The sequence below is a fragment of the Bactrocera latifrons genome, unplaced genomic scaffold (assembly GCF_001853355.1).
Source record: "Bactrocera latifrons isolate USDA-ARS-PBARC rearing strain unplaced genomic scaffold, ASM185335v1 scaffold_86, whole genome shotgun sequence".
In the NCBI taxonomy this organism is placed as follows: Eukaryota; Metazoa; Arthropoda; class Insecta; order Diptera; family Tephritidae; genus Bactrocera; species Bactrocera latifrons.
Genome location: NW_017537556.1, coordinates 841,299 through 864,652, shown reverse-complemented (window position 1 = coordinate 864,652; position 23,354 = coordinate 841,299). Strand labels below are relative to the sequence as shown.

Genomic DNA, 23,354 nt, shown 5'->3' with positions numbered 1-23,354 from the left:
AATAAAATGGACTGTTATATAGGCCCAGTGGCATGATAGAAAGACTAAGTCGTGTAAAAAGAAGAATACCGTCATACCACCCAACTAGTCATGGTTTCCGAAACTCATTTATCAAACTCTCCCACTACTCCCAAACTTATAGTGAGCACTTTTATTTTTGCGCATGCGCCTGCATTTTTACCTTTTCTTATATAATTCATTTATATAAAAAATTAGAATTAATTAACTACATTAATTAAAAACAACTTAAAAACTTAAAAATCTATCCGAGCCTTTTTCGTGCATACTTTATCGGTCCAAAATGCATTTATATCTTCATAGACTTGAGTACGTCTAACGGTGGGTTTTGAGTGAATGCGCTCACATAACTCGCAATATGGTAGCATGTGGAGGCCGCCATCATTAGCCTCGACCCTGTAATAGCGACGCCACCAGAAGTACTTAGCATACTGGTAGGGATGCTCACTCAAGTAGTTGAGGTATTCAGCCAGTGATGAGGCGTTTTTGAAGTCCTGCGCATCAATGTATGAGTGTGGTGGCGCGAAACGCGTATAATTTGCACCACCGTAAACCACGGGCACAATGTGTCGCTGCAGCGCGTTAAAAAACTTTTCCGTTACATAATCCTTGCAAAGGGAATTCTCAAAACTCAAATAGAATTTGTAATCTTTGTCGAGCAACTCATCGCAACTGCTGTTGAACCGTTCGCATCTGTAAGAGGAGAAAAAAGTGAAGTTATTTCAATAAAAAAAAAAATTATGTTTTAAAATAATTTGTTGTTGAAACTCTATTTTAGTCATAAGACCGATTTTGGGTTCCTTTATTATACCCTTTTACATGGTATATAAAGTTTGCTACGACGTTTGTAACACCCAGTAGGAAACGTCGAAGAAAAGTATATACATACATACATATTTTTATATATGCATCGAAAATAGTACGTAAAGATGTGGCGAATAGTACGTACATGGGTGTCGCGGAGTCTCTGAAGAAGACTCGCAGTGAGCTTTTTCACGGATGGATCAAAGCTCAAGGGTAGGTTGATGGAGGAGTGTTTTGTCTGCAGCTCTCAAACAACTCTTGTTTCAGCATTCATTAACGTAGCAGCAAATGTATCTCTCCGAAGTTCGGCTTCTTTTAGTGAGGTTTGCATTCACTCTGATAGCAGCGCTATACAGGCCTTGAACTTGCTGATAGTAAATGATCATGTACCCCTCATGAAATATTAAACTTGTCTGGGTGCCTGGTCACAGCGGAATCGTCGGAAATTAGAAAGCCAAACAGCTTGCAAGAAAGTGCCCTTACTTTGATTCCAACAGGATGGAAACAGTTGTTGCTCTGCCTACGTGCATTCGAGTGCTGAATCTATAGGTCATGCGCGCGCTCGGCAAGCGTTAGTCAGCAAGCAGCACTTTTGGCGTTGCGAACGACTTCTGGCACAGAGAGAAACGTAAAAGTTCAAAGTAAAGCAAGACTGATATCGTAACTTGTAAAAATTGTACTGAGGCAAATGAGGTGGTAACATCTAGACGCTTTTTCCAGCTCTGTACAGCTTTCGCCAGACTAAGGTTGAAGCATCACCATTGCCATACTTTATACGAAGCCGGCGAATTGGCTGGAGTTGATATTAGGGTTTGTCCGGAAAGAAATAGTACTGATTTTCTTCCGTCGCGACTGTACTTCGGAACGTGCGCGTATCGACTGGATTCGATAGTGGGCGTTCCTAACTAACGAACAAGCGGCTGGTCAGTTGTCTCCGAGCACCTGGAAAGTCAGGACAAACATTTTCACGCATGAAACTCGGTATATCTCCGACGTTTAATATGATCAAGCAGGCTTACCCAGATGTTGATTTCACAGATGTGTTGTGTTTCGGTGTCACCAGGCCTTTGTGGAGCGCCAGGAAGAGGTCGTTGAAGAAGACCGAAAGGCTGAGGCAATCCAAAGTGAAAACGATGCTCATTTTCGTTTTTCTTCCTCCTGGAGAAACCGTCAAACCAAATTTTATGTGGAAGTCCTCAAGAGGCTCAAACGAAGGGTTAAAAGGAGTGCGACAAGGCATCGCAGCCGATTGGAAATTGCACCACGATAACGCCCTGGCTCCAGACGGTGTGAGCAGCTACCTAACCAAGGCCGGCATTCCAACGCTTCCGCAGCCGCCCTATGTGGTACACTACTTTTTTTGTTTCGGCCGATGAAAAGCAAGAATTTTGAGACGACAAAGGGGAATGCCTTCCGTAACGCCTTTAATGCTCGGAAATCGCGCTGGCAGTACTGTACCGACGCAGAAGGAGCCTATCTTGAACGTTTTTCAAGAAATTGTAAGATTGGTTCAATAATTTTTTTTTTAATCGACTCAGTTCTATTACTTTCCGGACAAATCCTGTACCTGGGAGTTCTGGGCATCACAACAAATAGGCGAATCTAGCTGTCCGAGTGGAATTATTCCTGAGCTCATTAATCTAACTTGAATTAACTTTATAAAGCTGGAACTTTAAATAAAATCAGAACTCTTCGTAAACTATTCGTACTTTAAATAAGTGAAGCTCATCAAAACATTGCTGTTATCTTGTTGTAAACATATTTCACCTCCTCTACAATTGCCTCTATTATCTCTGAGTACCTATGGGTGTACACATTGCAAACACAACAAGCAATTTACCTCAAGGTCCCACATTTGCCATACACATCCACTTGCACGTGCGTCTGCAGCGCCTTCACTAAGCGCTCCCGTCTCGAAGCCACCTTACAGTTGGACGCAAACCAAGCGACCATTTTACGCTTTCCTTCAATTAACAATAACAAATCCGCATCGTTTTGCGTCCAAGCCACCTCCACCGCCGGCCATATTGGATCTAGCGCCGGCGCAATAATTTGACGCGTTGCAATCGTTCTTACCACATTATAACTCCAAACCACGTCCGAGTCGAGGCGATAGCTCAACGTGAGATTATAGAAATTGCTCTCGGCCTGGAAATTGTGCCAGGTATGCGTCGGCGATTCTAATTGTGCGAACACATACGTTTGATTGGGCGCACGTTGTGGTGGTGTGCCGTAGAAAAGCGTAAATTTACGCGCCGTATGAAAAACGATCGCTGCATAGTCGACGATTGAGGGCAAAAAGTCGTGTTGATTGGTGAAAATGCAATTGGCTCGTGGACACTGCGCGTGGAAGGTGTCCGCCGGTAAGGTCCAGCGCTTGTCCTGGAAGAAACCATTCCAGAAGAGTATAACACTGCCTTGCGGCGCCGGCTGCCTCGACATGCGCAGCGCTGTATTTCGTGCATTGTTGCGCGTAAAGATCACCAAAATGATGAGCGTCAGTAAAAATATGATGCAGATGGTGGCGCGCAAAGCCAACTTCAGGCAACGCGTATTACTGTACATTTGCTTGGATGTGCTGAAGGACATTACGCCCACTTTGTAGATATATACATACGTAGCACATAAGTAACTGTAGTGTTTTTTTTTTTTTTTGAGTTTTATAAATGACTGGTGAAGCACTGTGATGAGATTTATGAAAAACAAATCTGTCAATTTTGTTATTGCTTTTAATTTTTTTTAATTTTAATTTTCTATATACATACATACATACATACATATATATTTTTTTATTACGTGAACTATTTAAAAGGCGATTTAAATTGTTTCGTACATTAATTCCCGCGTGCTTATGTTTTATTTCTCAAACACGAACTATATAATATGTTTGCTCACTGTTCGCTCTAGGCCGACTCGTCGGGGTTTGAGCTTCTGTTAGAATTCACCCACTACAATTAGACTTTGTATGCGCTCACGGATTTTAATTTGAAACAAATACATATGTATACCATATATACCTCGTATTATGGGCAGAAAATAGTAAGACTTTGTTCATCATTTTAAAATTCTTAATTTATTCTTCAAAATTTATAAATCTATGTCATCAAAATCAAAGTAATCCACCTTGTTAAAGTTCAATTACCAGAACAGCCTGCAATACACTTAGGGATTCAAGTTTAATGTCTTCAATTGACTCAAAATGGTTTCCCCGGAGCAGACGATTTGAGTTTGCTGATAAGCCAGAAGGCACACAGAGCTAAGTCCGTCGAATACGGTATTTACGATCTGATGTTCATTGAAAGTTTCGCGAAAAAACTCATGAAGAATCAATGCAGTATACGACGGTGCAAGAAACAAGAGTTGTCGACACATAACGGGGTTTTCAAAGGGAACGCTACAAAAGCAGACCGATAGGGACAGCAAACGACGCCATATTTTTTGCCGCTCTTTTAACATTTCTCTTCCATTAGACTTGTCATTTCAACATGGAAATATATACGATCCAATAACGAGTCGAAATTATAAAAAGTTACTACCGAAATTCGGAGTCAGTGGCCTCAACTTTAAGAGCGCTACGTCGAATTTACGGTCGTCATAATCATCCTGTCAGATCAACATTTGCGCGTCTGGTGGAAAAATTTGAATCTGCAGCCATAGTACAAAATGTGTCCCGTGCAAGTGAGACTAAGAAGAGTCCATGGTGTCGAGCACATTGCTGCCGCTAGCGCATGATTTGGGGAAGACGCAAATCAGCTGCCTTGCTCGCGGCAAACATTATCACCGAACGTTCGGCAACAGAATTTTGATTTCTCGACGAATGGGTTTTCGCCCGAAATTTAGATTAAAAAGTCTTACTATTTTTTGCCCACAGCACTTTTGATAATTTTTAAACACAATGCTTTGAAATACATGTACATACATATATAACATGTTTGTATATTCTCTATTTATATTCACTTTTAATAATTAACTTTTATTAACTTATCTAGACTTTTAATACTCCAGCATTAACATTTTAAATAAAAGCTGATTATTTTTTTTATTTTAAACTCACGTAGTAAGTCTAAACCCAATTTCTCTGTGCGACAATGAGAACTAAATACCAGCGATAGAAACGCTTATCACAGATATTCCAATATTGGTAAAGTTATCAGGTAGTAAACCCTTATTGCTTATTGGCACACCTGTATGAGACTACATACATATGTACATGTAAATTTATAAATTTGTATTTATTACGCTGCACTGATCGCCAAACCTCACTTTTTGCCGTTTGAGTGTTAGTAATTTTATCAGCTATGGCGTTACAGATAAGAACTACTCATAACTATAAGTTCCAAATGAATTTATTTGATTTAATGTTATACACAAATAAAGCACAATTGCGCAGAAAGTTGGTGCGTAAATAGTAAAGTAGTGTTATCTACCCCGCCGAAAAATATTTGAGAACGCCAAGTTTGATATATAGGGTGCTTATTTAGCGGCAAGAATAAAACGAACTGCCAAACTTGCATAGCAGTTGTAAACAAAGCCTGCAGCCACCTTCGTTCAGTGCAGCCAGATTCTTCTCCATCTGGTCATTCTCTTTCTTTGCTTCCCCCAGCGGGAACGGCGTCGAATACTCTCAGAGTTGGAGTGTTTTCATCCATTTGGACGTCATGTGGTCCTAGAAAACATACCCGCTGTCTCTTAATGCGCTGAACTATATCAATGTCGTCGTATATCTCTAAACAGCTTATCGTTCCATCGAATGTGATATTCGCCGATGCCAATGCGCAAAGTACCATAAATCTTCCGCAGAACATTTCTCTCGAAAAGTCGTAACGCCGTCTCATCAGATGTTGTGATCGTACATACTTCTGCACCATTTAGCAGGACCGGGATGATGAGTGACATGCAAAATTTTGCGTTTGTTCGTCGAGAGAGGACTTTACTTTTCAATTGCCTACTCCGTCCGAAGTAACACTTGCTGGCAAGAATTATTCTGCTGACATTGTTGTGGGTATTAATACTGATTCCAAGATAGACCATATTATCTACGACTTCGAAGTTATGATTGTCAATAGTGACGTGGGACCCAAATAGCGAGTGCGACGACTGGTTGTTTAATGACAGGAGATAATTCGTCTTACCCTAGTTCACTGCCAGACCTTTTTCTGTTTAAGTAACAGTGCGTGAAAATCATTGTGTTGGCAAATCAAAAGATTTTGGCTAATGCTTGGGATATGAAGCGTGTATTCCTCGAACTCATCATTACTGCTAATGAGACATGGACTTATGAAAAATGTCCAACAATCTAGCGAATGGCACCCGAAATGAGCCGAAACAGTAAAAATCAGTCGAGGCTTATAACTAATGTATGAAATATTAGATTGAACGTTAGCATGCTTGTATTAGCTCAGGAGTTTATTTTGTAGACGATAAGAATTACTTGTATTTGAAATAAAAATTCCATACACTAAGAAAGTATCCTTTACATGAATTTGATCAGAATGACGAATTGGTTTACCGATATCTGATTTCTGTTCGTGGAAGCGGTTATTCACCAAGAAAAAGTTTGATATGCACATGTATTTTAGATAAGAATTTTGGTGCTTTCATTCGAGTACACATAATGTGCAGACCACCAAAGTGTGTGGTTTATTCATTCCTGAAAAAAACTACTCGGTCTATCCGAAACTGGTGGAAACATGACTCTTAACAGTATTAAAAAACAATGTGAAATTGGAAGAAATCGGTTCTGCCACTACCGGTTTTACAACTACTTCGTTGTTGAACTAATTAAAATAATAACAGTACTAGCTAATTAGGTGGAGTGAGTGAAAGATGATGATGCAACAGTGCAAAGTTTCCAAAGTAATTTTGTTTTTTAAAACTTGGCCAATAAGTTGTGGTGCAAAATATGATATAACCGATCCTTAGTTCAGGACAGCAAACGACGCCGTATTTTTTCCCGCTCTTTTGACATTTCTCTTCACTAAGGGTCGCCATTTCAACATGAAAAGATATACGATGGTCATAATTATAGTCCTGTCAGATCAACAATTGAGCGTCTAGTGGAAAAATTTGAATTTGAAAATCGCTGTGACGTCGGCTTACATCCTTAAAAGATCAAATTGCCGCAAGAACAGAGCCGCTTGACCACCAGAATTGTCGTATGCGAGATTTCCCATACACCTCGTCGAGAAAATACTGAGCATTCTGTCATTTGGTACTAAATATGTATTAAACCGATGTCATGGTTTAAATCTTTCACTGGCCTCTAAATACGTAATATTTGTGGCGATTTTTTGGCTCTTGAAGAATTACAAGATATCCCAAAAATTAGTTTGGAATATCTAACATTAGTTTTTATCAAAAAATTGTAAATCCACATTGACCTTCTTTTGAAAAACAATAACCATCTGAGAACACAATAGACCCTAGGTCGCGGTGCAATCCTCATTTATTTATCTAATGTGACTCTAAGTGAACGTCTGAGCAATTTAATAACGAAAAAAATATATTAAGTTCAATTGCACCGAAGCTAGAATACCCTTCACAGCTACATTTTTTATAGCAAAAAAGTGTATAGGATTTTTATCTTGATTTTGCTCAATTTTTAATGGCGGTTAAATGCTACTGTGGTCCGATCTGAACAATCAATTAACAGAACAATAGATATGATAATTCGGGTGGTGGAGCACGGTGCTAGCTCGTTCCGTAGTTGTGGTTGGCCGTGGGGAAACGATCGGCGCAAATGATTCCACAAATGTTAAAATAAAAAACCAAAAAGTTTCATATAATATATATAATTTTAATAAATAAATTGGACACACACTTACCACGTCTGTATAGCTGAGCTGTCGCAAAAGGAGAGAGCGCGCGCAACTTCTTTTAGTTAGAGTTTAGTTGCGCGCGAATTAAACTTCGAAAAAAGTTCGAATAAAAGGAAAAGAAAAGATTGCTCTGCCGATACAGACGTGGCAAAAGAAATTGGGCGGGGGCGGCGTTAACAAGATATCTTGTCAAATAAACTACTGTTCCATACAAGGACGTGAGTTTGATTGTTCAGGTTGTATGGCTGCTCCATCTTATAGTGGCCCGATATCAGATTCCGACAAAAGAGCAGGAATAAAGCGTGTGTGTAAAAATTCAGAACGTTTCTCAGAAATTTAGGAACTAATTCGTGTATATAAAAAAAAAAAACAGGAAAAGTCGTACTTAAATTACACCCTTCAGGGTAAAAAAGTATGCAATGCTCTTCTGCGTCTAAGCTGTAATGATCGTGAACTCAGTGGCAGTGAAAAAACTTTCCCTATATCTAGCACATAATGGAAACTTTAATCCATACTTTAATTTTTCTTTATTAATCTCGTAATCGGTTACAATTTTTGTGCATTAAAAACTTATCGGTTCATTGAGTTCGCCGCGAGCGTTGAGACCCTTAATTCGAAATATCTCGCCACAAGATGTTGTTGCATTTTCCGAATCTACAGATGTTACATAAAGTTCATTGTACTTGGCACCGCCAAAGGTCGCAGACGATATTGAACTGCATGGTATTTCAATACGTTCGATTATTCTCCATTTCCTGAGTTGATATGGAGACATAAGCAGAAAGAGGGTGTATGAATATATGTAAATACAGATGCAAATAAAAGTGTAAATATTTATTGAACAACGAGAATTATTACCTGGTGCAAATTTTTAAAATTTTTGTGCTACCATGTACAACAACATAGATATAACCGAACGTGTCTATGGTCATGCCGTCCATGACAATCCAACCGCTGTTATTGTGCGGAAACTCACTAACAGCGAGATGAAAAACGACTTTTGGATTCACTGCAAGAAAAAGAAAATATACATAGAGTATAATTATTTCCGAAATAGTATATTTTGTGACCTACCTGTACGCCCAGTTTTCAAATCGTAATCGAATCGTATGATATCATTTCTGCCACTATCGATGTAATAGTACTCTTTGCGTTTATAATTCCATGCCATGCCATTCGAGAGATTCACATTGTCTAAAATCCGTTCTAGTTTACCATTAGCGAATTTATATAAATTTCGATCACTAACGCCTGCAGTGACGAAATCACAATTAACAGTGCCGGTAAAGAGGCGTCCTTTGGCATCACATTTCGCATCGTTTAGACATTTGTTGATGCCTCGTGGATTCTCTGTCTCAACTTCAAACAACTTCTTAACGACGTGACACTTGGTGGCGTAACCATCCCAATAAATTTGTGCGGCAAGACGATTGAGACCAACAACAAATAGTTTGTCGGAGTTTTTATATGGTATAATAAAGGAAACTCGTCGGTGATTTGCTGTGGATTGGAAAATTTAATAGTGGGAAATAAAGTTTTGGAAGTAATCATATTTGGTGGGGTGGTATTTTCTTACTTACCTTTGAAATTTTCTTTCGGACATTTTTTAATAGGGACTTTCTAAAAACTATCAGATCTGCGAACCTAACCTTACTCAAGATACCTTAAAAACTTGTTACCACAGCATACCGTATTTGCGGGAAACTGTAAGCCTGAAAAGTTTTCTATGACCGGTACTTCAGTCTCAATAACTTCGGAATTGGGTAGCAGCTCCCTTTTACTGCTGGACAGTTGGGCTTCAGGCCGGCTCAGCAATCATAGTCAACTACTAGCAGCTGTGTTGTCGCAAGAACCTTCTGGCCTAAGATAGGGAGGTCTATGGAACTCTTAGTTCACAGAAAGGGTCACCTATCAATGGTCCTAACTTGACACCACCACCAAACAACAGGTGAAATGACCAAAATAGAAATAAAAAACCTAAGCAGATTTGTGATATACATGTGATGTGAGGTTAAAGATGCTTTGTCGATAGCTAATATCCAACCACATACGCCTTTTCGTCCGTTTTCACAAAGGACTGAGCATAACAGTCTAACTGTGATCATTCCGCCATGCTGATGGATCATCCCACTACCCTAACCCAGAGTAGATATTTAACAGACGTAGAACATTATAATTATTCTACTTCAAAGCTTTTTATCTATTACTTTTCTCCTGGGAGTGGTCAGAAATTCTTTTAGATAACAGTCAAGAACTTCACCACTTCCGATCTTTGACCAAGTATCATCTGGGTAGCCTATAAACATCCGTTTGGAGATGTGCTAAAATTAGAAGGTGATGAGTGCTCGACCTTATGATAAAGCCCTCTCTCAACGACCCAAAACTAAACTCTATAAATCGCTCATTATTCTCGTCCTGCTATATGGTGCAGAAACGTGAACGCTGACGACATCTGATGGGACGCGACTAGGAATTTTCGAGGAAAAAGATTTTTCGGCAGATTTATAGTTCTTTAAACATAAGAGATCGTGTTTATCGTCGTGATACAGCGGCACTGACATAGTTCGGCGTATAAAAAGACAGCGGCTACCGTGGCTAGTTCAAATCGTTCGAATGGACAAAAGCAATCCAGTTTTGAGGGGTTCCATGCGGTACACGCTGGTGAAAGGAAAAGACCGCCACACTGTGGGAAAGAAAGCTCTGTGGAGAGTGAGGGGGTTTGGCTTGATCTTACTAACTGGAGCCAAAATATTAGAAGCAGCAAAAAGGGACGCTATTGTTTATTCGCCTATAATCGCGACTTACTTTTAAGGTTACTGAGATTAAGTTAGTTTTGATATTATACAATACCTACTTATTTGGCATTTGTGGGTCCTTCCAGTTAAGGAATCATAACGCACCACTTCACCAGTACCCATATCGACATAGTATAAATTCGGGTACTTCCAATGTGGTCCTTCTCCCATACTCACTCGAGTGCCTTTCAATGCCTCGACCTCGTAGTTAGCCTTTGGTTCGTTAAGGAAACTTATAATGGTCTTGTTTTTTTTTATTGTGTTCAGTAAAAACTTACCGTATCGGTACAGTTATATATACGAAATATCAATGTCACTTAAATATATATTGAAATTGTATTAGTTAATTTTTATGGATTGGTTTTTTGAATATTACCTATGAAAATAATGCAGCAGTTCACTGTTTGAGACATTTTCCAAAAATTCGAGACTAAATCGTCAGCATATTTTAATAGTTCCACACTTTTTAAGCAGTTACATACTAAATTTCAAATTCTACTCAGATGTCTATTTATACTTTTTCGAAATATGAAAACTGAAAATGACCCTGTAAAACTTTTTTTTTTGAATTTCATACTTAACCTTCTCATTTTGAATGATTTCAAAACACATGTGTTCTCCTCAAACTCGTACAATAGTCGCTTATTCATATTCACCGTTGGCGGTCATAATTACAGAAAAGCTTTCAATATTTTAGAGAGTAGAGCTTAATTTTGTTTCTCCCATCTTTTTTAATCACAGGTGTCCCAAGATCGAGTGTCTATCAATTTAAGGTTAGTATATATGAAATGAGAACCCACCAGTTGAGGCTTCAAACTTCCAAGCCAGAAATGTCAGTCAGTAATAAGTGATAAGCAGTCGCTTGACTCTCTCCATCGTAGGTCAAGAGGATTATCACGGACTTAAAGTGAGATTTTTATTTGTCGAGATAAGATTATACTTCTCAATCGTTCACTTAATAGACCGTACTACTAACAGAAATAAAAGTCAAGGAAAATTCATTCCTGATACAAAGTTTTAGTATTTCGGGAAACTAGGAAATGTCGACATTTTTGGAGGGTATGAATATTACAGTTTTCAGCTGCCCGAGATATTCAAAGTACGCTGACAGACATATTTTCATCGAAGTTCGGAAAAGTCATAATTTCGACCCGATATGCTGCACCTTCACTTAAAGACTCTTACTCCAATATACCAGTACGTGTAACAGAAAACACTTGAATTTTGTTAAAACTAAAATGCGTTTTTTTTATAATTATGCGATTTGATTTTTGTAGAACTCTTCACATAATGTAAACGATTATAGTTGAACCTTTGTCATAGGTAAACCCTTAGCGCCCAAGCCGGTAATCTGATAAGTGGTGCCAGCCGGTGGTGGTTGATCAAATTCGGCTGATGTTGTTACATACAAGATATCGAGATTGGGACCACCCCAGGCGGCAGATGTGATTTGCTTGCAGGGAAACTTGATTTCTAAGAGAACTTCCCCTGTACTAATAGAAAACAATAAACCTGCGTGATTCAATAAAACATATACATATCTGCATATGAAAAGACTAACCTTGGATTGACCTTGTTTAAGGTGTACCCATTGTAAGTGGCCACATAAATATTACCATCACTGTCTATGGTCATACCATCGGGTAACAAATTGTTCTCTGGATTCGGGCGGCGCACATCGAAAACGACCTTTGGTTTAGCTAAATTAATGAAAATATGACAAATTTATTTCTAGTGAAGACTTTTTCAAATGACACCCATCACGTGCTTACTTGCTTCACCAGCTTCAAGGTCATAATCGTATTCCTTTACTTCATAGTCAGTTGTATCTATAAAATAGAACTTATTTGTTTTCTCGTTCCATGCCAATCCGTTGGAGATACCGACATCGGTCTTCACTACCGTTACTGTGCCATTATCATATTTGTACAGTTCACCCCAGCGATCTTTGTATGCATCGCCGATATAACGCATCGTGCCGGCGAAGAGACGTCCACGTGGATCAGCTTTGCCGTCGTTAAAACGATTCACAATATACTGTTCGTCTTGTTGCACTTCGAAGAGTACACGGTCTACCTTGCTTGTCGACGAAACACCATCCCATGTGATGACCAGTACGCGACGACTAGATCCAACAACAAATTTATCCTTTTGTCCTTCGACCGGCACAATGAAGGAGGTGAATTGGAGATTCTCAACTTTGCTACGGTACACCGTATCCTCGTGGTAGTCATAGCGGAGTATCCAGCCAGAATCAAGAGAAACATAGTAGAGACTCTGCGTCTCAATATTCCAATGGGGACCTTCACCGAGGTGAGCATAAGAGTCGGGCAATGGCTCGATTTGGTAAGGCAGCTATGTTTGGAAGATACGAGTTTTGAAATAATTTCGGAATTCGTAAGAAACCTGTTAAATTTTTGTGTTATTCCAGTAATTAGGACAATTTTAGATTCATCTGGTGTACTCGTACAAGTATATTATTTCAAAAATAGTGGGGGGAAAAATGAGCCTTATCTCAGTTTATGTATGTATATATTGGTGCATCAGCATTATTTTCTATTTTTTAAAGACGATGTAATTGTAATATTGCAACTAGTCTGGCTTATCGGCTTAACCTTTCAAAATCCAATGATTTGTGAGAGCATCAACAGTAATTTGTTGCTGTTACTCATCGATGACTAACGACATTAGTGTTATGTAAACGATTTTTCGTAGATATATTAAAACAACATATTCAAATTAGTTGTTCAGAAACAACGAAGGGATACAATAAGTTGTGGCAAACTTGAGAATAAAATGTACATGAGATCGGCTGGATATAATGGAACAGCTTAATATTGTGATATCTCAAGATTGGTCTTTCTTAGATCTCTTTTCCTTTGCATTTCCAAGTTCCAAACTAAATGTACCATATAACCATTGGCCCAGAGAGAAAGATTAAATTTGGTAGTACCACTTTCGAATTCTTCGGGCTCTTGATCGCAAAGAAAATTGTATATATGTGTATATGGTATAGTATCAATTTTGAACACCGATAAATATTTTGAAGACTGGTTGATATGATAAAAGTTCGAGGAATAGTAAATCTTAACTACTTTTTTTAATTTTCGCTCAACGAGGGGAAACTTTTGTGACTTCTTTTATGTGATTTCACGGAAGGTCAGTGTTACATTGTATGATGCAAGTTCGTCCTTTCTTTACACTAAAACATACCCCTGATGTGACCCAAAAAGATAGATATTATTTCATATTTTCGTTAATACCGTTAAATTATTATTTTCCTCTGCCGCCGAAACCTCATCACTGTGTACTTGGAAAGCGTTTAAGCACACTAAAACCGAAATAATTGCTAAACTCGGTAAATCCATAATTTTTTTCCAATTATAATTTTTTTATACACAACAATCCGTCAGTATAACTGTAAGTATGAGATCTCACGACCTCAAATAAATAAATCCAACTCAAATAAAGACTAACACAGTTAACAGACCAAGACAAAACTGAAACCTTGGCTCAAGCTGCGGCGACACTTATAAACTATCACTGCTAGACACGAAAGTAACTAGTACACAACTACATGCCTATACATATATACATTATATATACATATATAGCTAATTGATTTGCAATCGCAAAATCAGTTGTTGTCAGAATTACACAATCCAGAAGTGCAAAGAAATAGTTTTTCAATGAATGAGCATTTATTTTCTGTGACTTTTAAAGGGGGGTTGAACCCCCCTGGAAATTTGAAAACATTAAAATTTTTTTTAGATATGTGAAAAGATATATGTATATGTAAAAGTATGATATCAATATCATCGGCAAACGCCAGCAGCTGTACACTCTTATAAATCTTATACACATCTAGATGTGTATAAGAGACAGGCTGTACACTCTTATAAAAAATTAAGCTCTGCAAATCGAATTATATTCTCCAGCAGCCTCGTTTGGTACCGAACGGCTTTCCCGATTCTGATGGAGCTTTTGGTGTTGCCCAACGTCAGTTTAGACAGCCGTATTAGTTTTGCGGGGATACCAAATTCAGACATCGCGGCATAAAGGCAGCTCGTTTTCGTGCTGTCGAAAGGAGCTTTGAAATCGACGAAGAGGTGGTGAGTGTCGATTCTCCTTTCACGGGTCTTTTCCAAGATTTAGCGCATGGTGAATATCTGGTCGGTTGTTGATTTGCCCGGACTAAAGGTTTCACACAGTAAGCTCAATAGAACCTTATATGCGATGTTGTGCCAGCTTATCCAACGGTAGTTGGCGTAAATTGTGGGGTCTCTCTTTTTGGGCATTGGGCAGAACATACTCAAATTCCAATCGTCGGCTATGCGTACCGACCATATTCTACAAGGAAGTTGATTCGTGCTCCTTATCAATTCTTCGCCGCCATATGTTAATATCTCGGTCAGCAATCCATCGGCCACCGCTGCTTTGTTGTTCATCAAACTAATGTACATATTCACTAAAATGTAGTACACATTTTTGAAAAAGTCCGAAAAGTCTGTTTATGTATGATTATAAAATTTGCGCTAATAAAGAATCCAGTTCTTTTTTTTAACTTGTTCTCCGAGTATCACTAAGTTACCTCACATACTGTCTATATAGTAAACCGAAAGCTCGAAAATCTTTAAATTAGGCATATGGAAGCTACGGAGAAGTATTGCCGAGTTCAGCACAAAGATACATTATTGTAAGACAAACATTTTCTCACGAGTTGATCTACATATATCTATGCTATATTCGATATCTGTGGACTTGAACAGTTCAACTCCCACTTCGACAGTTTGTAGACATGAGATGTTTTATTTTTGAAGACACTATTTGTGCAAAATTTTATTCCGATATTGGCAAAATTCCGATTTCTCTTTCCTTTCCTCTTTCTTTATTTAGCAATCTTAGTTATTTCATACAGAGGATTATTACGCGAAAGACTTCAGTCACTGCGGGTATTGACCAACCCGCAGCCCGCCAACGCAGAAATAAGAATCACGCGAAAATAAGTACAAAGAAAACGCTGTCGTTGAAAAAACCTTCATATTTGGTTTCTAAGATGTGGTAACGCTCGTTTTCCTCATAATTAAATATAAACACTCTAACCTTTTCAGCTGTGAGTGTGCTAAGTGATTTTTAAATTAATTAATTAAATTAATTTACTACCTAAATGCACATAAAATAAAACTGAAGTGAGCTTATTTCAATGTTTGTTTGAAGAAACTTCCGTATCAGCATATACCCCATTCATATCGGAACTCGTTGTACTGACAACGAATGAAAAAGTAATCGAGTTGCTAGAAACGCTCCTCAGCAAGTATGGTCGATATAGCTTTAGTAGTTTGTGAGGTATGTATGAGCCCAAACCTTCCAGAGGGCGACTGTCCGCTTTTTTTACAAGAATTTTAATCACAGTTGCCCTTTACTCCTTTGAGGTTCTCAACCAAATTGGGGTTTCGGATCTGTTAAAAAATCCAAGAAGGATCTCACTTAGAACGCCGGTCTTTCGCGATATATAAAGCTACTATAAATTGACCTCGAAGACTCCAATAAATCAACAATTTCAGTTTTAGATATTTCTCCTGCTATTCAAATAAATGCCGTGATATTTTAACCCTAATCTTGCAAAAGTTGAACTATGGAGAAGAAAGTGCCTGAATATTTCCATCGTACTTCCCTTCAAACAACTTTGGCAAACCGCCACTCCGTTCGAAAGACCAGGTAGACTTGGAATTTCTATTTGCCGTCAAACAGCGAAAAGGAAGAACGACTGGGGCGCTGTTGTAAACTCGGCTATAACTGCGTAAGTTCAACCTTCTGGTGAATTCGCTATGGCCGGCACCTAAATAAAGTAGCTTGATGAAATTGATAGAGATGACTCTACGCCGGTATTGCCGCTCTGTCGGAATATAGACTTACATCCCTGAAAGAGGGCAATAGGTCTACTGTGGCTTTAAAGTCAAAATCGTAGTCTAAAACTAAGCTTAATGGTGATCTCTTTACAGTAAACTCTTTAATGGTTAATGCTCCTTTTTTGCGAGAGTACATATCATAAATCCTAACCTAAGCAATTTTAAAACGCAAATTTATATTTTTATGGTTGTAATGTAAATTTAATATGAAAATGTATAAAAACTGTTCAGATAATATAACTGTGTAAGATTATAGTTGAACCTTGGCCATAGGCAAACCGGTGGCGCCCAGACCGGTGATTTTGTAAGTAGTGCCAGCCGGTGGTGGTTGCTCAAATTTGGCTGATGTTGTTACATACAAGATATCGAGATTGGGACCACCCCAGGCGGCAGATGTGATCTGCTTGGTTGGCAATTTGATTTCCAAGAGCACTTTGCCGGTGCTAAATCGAAAACAAAAGAAGTAAGAAGGTCGGGATTTATTACTTATTGCGTCAATTTATACTAACCTTGGATTGACCTTGTATATGGTGTGGCCATTGAAGGTGGCCACATAAATATTACCATCACTGTCTATGGTCAAACCGTCGGGCAACACATTGTCCTTCGGATTTGGACGACGCAAATCGAAAACGACCTTTGGTTTAGCTAAATTAATGAAAGTGGAAAAAGGTCTTGTAGTGAAAACTTTCTCAAAGAAAATCAAGCGCGTTGTGCTTACTCGGTATACCAGCATTAAAGTCATAATCGTATTCCTTCACTTCATAGTCGGTTGTGTCTATATAATAGAACTTATTGGTCTTCTCGTTCCATGCCAAGCCATTGGAGATGCCAACATCCGTCTTCACTACCGACACCTTGCCACCCTTCTCATACTTGTAGAGTTCACCCCAGCGATCTTTGAATTCATCACCAACATAACGCATCGTGCCGGCGAAGAGACGTCCACGTGGATCAGCTTTGCCATCGTTAAAACGATTCACAATATACTGTTCATCTTGTTGCACTTCGAAGAGTACACGGTCTACCTTGCTTGTCGGCGAAACACCATCCCAAGTGACAACGACTACACGACGACCAGCTCCTACAACGAATTTGTCGCTTTGTCCTTCCACCGGCACAATGAAGGAGGCGAGTTCGACGCCCTCAACTTTGCTATGGTACACCTTATCCTCCTGGTAGTCGTAGCGCAATATTTTACCAGCTTCAATGTCAACATAGTAGAGACTCTGCGTCTCAATATCCCAATGGGGACCTTCACCGAGGTGGGCATAAGAGTTGGGCAATGGTTCGATTTTGTAAGACATCTGTGTGCGGGAGATAGAGCAAATAATGGAAATCAGTAAGGACATTAACATATTTTTATATTATTCTCGTAGGTATGACAAATTTTGTTGCATTATACTAAATGTTACATATACCATATATTATAGACTGATTATATAAATAGTTGGGTTAAACAAAACTTTATCTTAATTTACATATTGAATGTATAAATTTCATCGGTTTTATACCCATTTATTTATTGACAATCTCATATTTTTTTGCATTTTTTAACCACACAACAAATTGTATAGGTCATCAGCAGTAAACATTTCGAAAACAGCTGTTTTAGTTGAATAAAAAAATCGTTAAAAAGGTTTGGATTAAAATTTAATTTTTTGTGCTTTCTTAAGAAACATTAACTTTTTGAGGTCATTAATCCGTTAAAATGCTTAAGTTCAGGTATACAAATTAGGTTGTCAAATACCTCCCTTCCGCCTTTTTGTCTTTTGAATTTCGCGGCTATGTGTAAAGCGCTACATGCCAGGAAGGTTTGCTGTGTGTTTGGTGGTAATGGAAGGGAATCATGCACTATGAGCTGCTCACATTTGGCCAGATGCTCAACTCCACCATTTACTGCGAACAACTGTTCTGCTTGAAGCAGGTGAGCACCCAGAAACGTCCAGAATTGGTCATTAGGATTGGTGTAGTGTTCCTCCAAGTCAACGCCAGACCACAGCTCGGATGTGAGGCTATCGCATCCATCATATAGCCCGAACATAGCGCTAAGGGATTATCACCTGTTCCTGTCCATGATATTATTGACTGGAACAGTTAGAACTCGCTGTGATAAATTTGTTGTAAAGTCAAATTGACTCAAAATATATAACAGGGTTAAAAGCTCTTTTATGACGGAACTCCATCTGCTGAATGAAAATTGTATACATTTTTGTATGAGCAAAAAATTAACATTTTAGAGACGACCATGCTCCTTCCTCAACTGCTCAGTTGCAAAAAGAAATTCAACCAAGTATGTCAATAATTTTGAAAAAAAAAAAAAAAATAACCTCAAAGTGCTGCTTTTCATTACAGATTATCGACATCGATCAGTATTTAGACATTCGGTTTGTGGTTCGAACGGCGTGCAATTGTGAGGATCCGCACTTACGTTTTTTTCGTAGCCGAACAGGTTTTAAGTTTAGCAACGAAGTTTGTAACACCTAATCAAGATCGTGTTATACTACACCGTTAGACTTTTTCCGTGGACATATTTAAAGTCTACAGTCTATGCAGACAATCCCGCTTCGATTCAACCCTTGGAACAAAACATCATCCTTGTCATTCGCTAGTTATCAGTCTAAATGCCCGAACCAGTCAACGAAAATTGAACTGAACGGATGGACCATCTGAGACGTAGCCGCTAATAACATTTAAATGAGCTAATTTTCAAAAAATAAATGCCAAAGAATGTTCTTTTGAAAAAGTAGGGAACCGCGAAATGGATTACTCTTTAAAAGGAAACGTCGGAGACCTATAAAAAATACATATATAAATGATCAACATGACAAGCTGAGTTGATTCAGTCAAGTCCGTCTAAACGTCTGTCTGTCTATACGCCAACCAGTGCTTGAGTTGTTCAGATAACGATCTGAAATTGCATGTTCTTTTCTCGGACCACTATAGCATAGAGCTGCCATACAAACCTGTCTCTTATACACATCTAGATGTGTATAAGAGACAGGTCTGTCTATACGCCAACCAGTGCTTGAGTTGTTCAGATAACGATCTGAAATTGCATGTTCTTTTCTCGGACCACTATAGCATAGAGCTGCCATACAAACTGAACGATCGGAATGAAGTGTTTGAATGGAAAGTTTTTTCATTTGACGAGATTTCTTAACGAATTTTGGCATGGGTTATTGTCCCAGACAACGGAGCAATCTCCGAAGAAATTTTTCAGATCGGATCACTATGCCATCTAGATGTCATACAAATTAAACTTGATTTAGATCGGTCAGTATATTCACAGTACAAAAAATAATAATACGCCACTGATCGACAGCAATGAATTGGTTATTTCATAATAATTGGCAGCTCTCTAACTCATAAAATATTAATGTCCATTACTTAAGTTGTAGTATTGAACTTGAATTTAATTGCTTGTGTTACTTCCACTTCTAAGAGCAGAAACAGCTTTATGATCTCTTTTAAGATACAGGTATTCTAGTTGTGCTGCAAGACGGAAGTGCAACTCTGTCCTTTGCAATAAATACTGAATGTGGCATGACACACAAAATATATTGAATTGGAATTGTGCTAATATTACATTACATCACAGTTATATAGTAATAAAAATAACGTGGGAATAAGTTTTTATTAAAATTTTCGCAAATACCGTTACATTATTAGCACGTATGGACACTTCCATGGATATTTCAACTCTATCTTCGGTCTCCGAAATCTCATCGCCGTATACTTGGCAAGCGCTTAAGCACAATAAAACCGCAAAACTTACAAAACTTGGAAAATTCATTTTTGGAAAAGACCAAACTATTTTATTACACAAGTTCTAAGTACGAGATCTCACGTTCTCAATTAGACAAATCGAATGGTAGCAAAGATTAACACAGTTAACAGATCAAGACTCAACTGAAACCTTGGCGTTAGTTGCCGCGACACTTATAAACTTTCATAAAGCGGCACGAAAGTAACTGGTGCACAAGTATGTGTGTATGTATATGGCTAATTGATTGGCAAGCGCCGAAATCAGCTGTTCGCAGAGATACACGATCGAGAGGTGCGCAAACAAAGAGTTGTTCAATGAATGAGCATTTAATCGTTATGCATTTTAATGTTTACAAATATGAGTATGTAAGTATATTATATACGTAACATGTTGATTTTGTTTGGTTCACAACCAACAAGCGATTCAACAAAAAATAACTTGGCAGCGGTTCCCAATCTAATATTTATCAGCACAAATTGTTAATATTGACTTTCGTGTTGTCACTAAGAAGCCTTAGAGCCGCAGTTTTTAATAAGAAAAATAGGCTTTCACAGTTCTAGTGGCAGGTAACCGCTACTCAGGTTACTCCCTTTTTTCTGCTACGAAGGCTTAAGAATAAAGAAAGAATGTTATCTCTTCTAAATTAAAGCGACCTTGTATGTACATATATAAATTGACTCTTAGACAAATTTTAGAAATTAAATATATAAACTATGAAATAATTTTCGAATTTAGGAAAATTTTTATCGACCTTAGAGGTATTTTAAAAAAAAAATAGTTTTGAAACATAGCCGCATCTAATGCTTGTCGAGGTATGTGGTGATCGTGCTCTATCGGAAGCAACATTCAAAAAAACGGTTTCAACGGGTCACAGACTTTGATGTGAGAAATGAAGAACCTAGAAGACCACCAAAAAAGTTTGAAGATGCCGAACTGCAATGCAAATTGGTGTGGAAAATGGGTGCCACATGAATTGAAGGAAAGGCAAATGGAAAACTGAAAAAAAAAAAAAAAAAACACTTGTAAAATTTTGCTACAAAGACGCGAAAGAACATCAGTTCTGCATCGAATTGTCAGTGGTGATGAAAAATTTATTTATTTTAGGAATCCTAATCGGAGAATATTATGGGATAATCCAGATTATTCTGAACAACTTCGCCTAGAGACTAAACCGATTCGATCCAGCAGTTTTTAAGGCGAAGTGTAAAAAACCGAATAAACGGTTGTATGGGAGATATGTGATATAGTTGTTCAATTTAGTCAGTTCCGACAAATGATCAATATTATATTAAAGTACACCTATGTATTAAATTTCAGATAGCTCAGAAACTGACGAAAAACTCTTTATGAACCTTAAAAAAGTCCAATTAATAATCGCTGGCTTGAAACCGGTTTTAGAAACATAGTCTTTTGAGCAAAACTGTTCAGAATGGTTCGTAGAATATTTCTCACATACGTGATTTTCCATTTTTTTTTGCTCACTGTAAATCGAACGAATAATCTATGTACGTATATACTTTATAGTCCAACCTACGTTTTCTTCTTGGTGTTCCAAACTTCGTGACAAGCTTAAGGATTACATGGGATTGCGGCTTTAAAAAAAAAATAATTTTTTTATTGTCTTATTAAATTCTGCAACATCTCTTGAATATTGTCATAAATGTTCAAGTAGATTCGAGTAATGGTTTCGGAAATACAACCTTGAGAAATTGTGTGCTCGAGACTAAATGGGCTAAGTGCGTCGTCTTTAAGCGCGTTTTTCTCGAAACTGTGCTTTCGAAGTCGGTTGGCAAGATTTCTCGAGAACTAATCAAATATATATTACAAATTTACACAGCTCTTTGAGATAGAATTCTTAAAGACCTGAAAGAATATTTTTTTTCGATTGCTAAAAAAAAGTGAAATTTTTGTTTTTTAAATATTTGCCAAAAATCCAATTTTCAGTTTTTTAGCTTCGTCCAAGTTCTAATTTAATTAAAACACGTATTTTTTCACTTTAGATCCTGTAAGGGCGCATCTTTTTTTCCGAGGGGTCACCGGACCGAGTTTAAAATACTTTTTTTACCCAAATTTTCAGAATTTCTTTTTTAATAGTGTATGTTTGTAACAATAAAAGAATCTAACAAAATTTCATTTATATATAAATTTTTGTAAGCAAAAAAAAAACGATAAAAAAAGTTTATTTTTACCCGAGGAAGCCCATGTAACCCCTTAATGAAAATAAAAAAAAAACAATAATTTTCGAATTTTACATTAAAAATATACCTTTCATTTAACCGGTGTACTTTTTTTTTATAATATTTGGAAGTTTTAAATTTTTCTAAAAAGTTTGACAAACACTGTCAGAGAGTAAAAGAATATTGCGACAGTCACAGCATGAACTACAAAATTTATAATAATTTATAGTATTCTAACAGAATAAATCATTTTGGCGATCACGCTTTTCAATACAGACGTATACATGTTTTTTAACATTTATATGCTGTTGTTGTTATATGTGTGTGCTAAGTTGGAAGAATGCTGAGAGCAAGTGCGGCAACTACTCTACCTTTAAAACGTATGTATGTATTGTATGTAGTATCTATATTGCTTCATTGCTACATTTAACAAATTCTAGTGCTAAATTGTCAATGCAATCTCTGTAGATTACTGTATTGTAATCAACTTAAAATGCAGCTGTGAGTATATTAGAGGTACGGAGAGAGCTTTACTAGCTTTAAGCGCTAAAGCTTTACTAAACAATTTTCGTACACGATTTGTTAGTAAAATTGAGCATAAATCGAGTGTCTACAATAAATTATATTTGAATGCACGAGACCACACTTTAATTATTTATTTAATAACAATAACACTTCGCACGCAAAATAAACAAAAACCATTTGCAGAGTATTTTCATACCTTTGGTAATATTACGTTGGATTCGCTGAACAACAGAGAACAATGTCAGACACACAGAAATGAAAAGACTGAATCTCAATGAGCAAAGCAGATCTTTTTATAGTCGATTTGCCGGTAAAAGATATTGCTATACACGCTGCACACGCTGCTAACGGCATGTTTGGTGTGCGAGAAGATTTGCGGGATGTGTTGATGTGTGAGAGGAAAATGTATTTTGAGTTATGTTAAAATATAATGCGAACTGTGAAGGAATTTGGATTTATTTTCAATATTAGACTGGATTTAAAAAATTTTATTTTAATTTTTATCGAAAAAAATTTTTTTTAAATTATTTTGAAAAAAA

General features: G+C 37.6%; 4 protein-coding genes across 8 annotated transcripts; all 4 read right to left on the bottom strand.

Annotated features, from left to right (window-relative positions):
• Positions 1-107: 107 nt before the first annotated feature.
• Positions 108-7,661, bottom strand: LOC108977287 (alpha-(1,3)-fucosyltransferase C-like). 2 transcript variants are annotated; one of them, XM_018946900.1, is made up of 3 exons: positions 7,647-7,661; positions 2,663-3,503; positions 108-711 (listed from the first exon to the last, which is right to left on the bottom strand). In XM_018946900.1, the coding sequence occupies exons 2-3, from the start codon at positions 3,409-3,411 to the stop codon at positions 255-257; spliced, it is 1,206 nt and encodes a 401-aa protein (XP_018802445.1). In that variant the 5' UTR covers positions 3,412-3,503; positions 7,647-7,661; the 3' UTR covers positions 108-254. The 2 variants fall into 2 exon arrangements, with proteins under 2 accessions (XP_018802445.1, XP_018802444.1); XM_018946899.1 differs by lacking the exon at positions 7,647-7,661 and adding an exon at positions 4,877-4,998 and having other exon boundaries at positions 2,663-3,530.
• Positions 7,662-8,193: 532 nt separating this feature from the next.
• LOC108977235 (regucalcin-like) lies at positions 8,194-11,559 on the bottom strand. 2 transcript variants are annotated; one of them, XM_018946835.1, is made up of 4 exons: positions 10,812-11,559; positions 8,715-9,140; positions 8,499-8,649; positions 8,194-8,395 (listed from the first exon to the last, which is right to left on the bottom strand). In XM_018946835.1, the coding sequence occupies exons 1-4, from the start codon at positions 10,846-10,848 to the stop codon at positions 8,203-8,205; spliced, it is 807 nt and encodes a 268-aa protein (XP_018802380.1). In that variant the 5' UTR covers positions 10,849-11,559; the 3' UTR covers positions 8,194-8,202. The 2 variants fall into 2 exon arrangements, with proteins under 2 accessions (XP_018802380.1, XP_018802379.1); XM_018946834.1 differs by lacking the exon at positions 10,812-11,559 and adding an exon at positions 10,495-10,673.
• A 98-nt stretch (positions 11,560-11,657) lies between these two features.
• LOC108977234 (regucalcin-like) lies at positions 11,658-13,932 on the bottom strand. 2 transcript variants are annotated; one of them, XM_018946832.1, is made up of 4 exons: positions 13,699-13,932; positions 12,208-12,790; positions 11,997-12,135; positions 11,658-11,928 (listed from the first exon to the last, which is right to left on the bottom strand). In XM_018946832.1, the coding sequence occupies exons 1-4, from the start codon at positions 13,801-13,803 to the stop codon at positions 11,736-11,738; spliced, it is 1,020 nt and encodes a 339-aa protein (XP_018802377.1). In that variant the 5' UTR covers positions 13,804-13,932; the 3' UTR covers positions 11,658-11,735. The 2 variants fall into 2 exon arrangements, with proteins under 2 accessions (XP_018802377.1, XP_018802378.1); XM_018946833.1 differs by having other exon boundaries at positions 11,726-11,923.
• A 2,585-nt stretch (positions 13,933-16,517) lies between these two features.
• On the bottom strand, positions 16,518-23,108 carry LOC108977285 (regucalcin-like). Of its 2 annotated transcripts, none has more exons than XM_018946895.1 (4): positions 23,012-23,108; positions 17,066-17,651; positions 16,854-16,992; positions 16,518-16,787 (listed from the first exon to the last, which is right to left on the bottom strand). In XM_018946895.1, exons 2-4 carry the CDS (start codon positions 17,649-17,651, stop codon positions 16,595-16,597), a joined length of 918 nt encoding a protein of 305 aa, XP_018802440.1. In that variant the 5' UTR covers positions 23,012-23,108; the 3' UTR covers positions 16,518-16,594. The 2 variants fall into 2 exon arrangements, with proteins under 2 accessions (XP_018802440.1, XP_018802439.1); XM_018946894.1 differs by lacking the exon at positions 23,012-23,108 and adding an exon at positions 20,003-20,214.
• Positions 23,109-23,354: the final 246 nt, after the last annotated feature.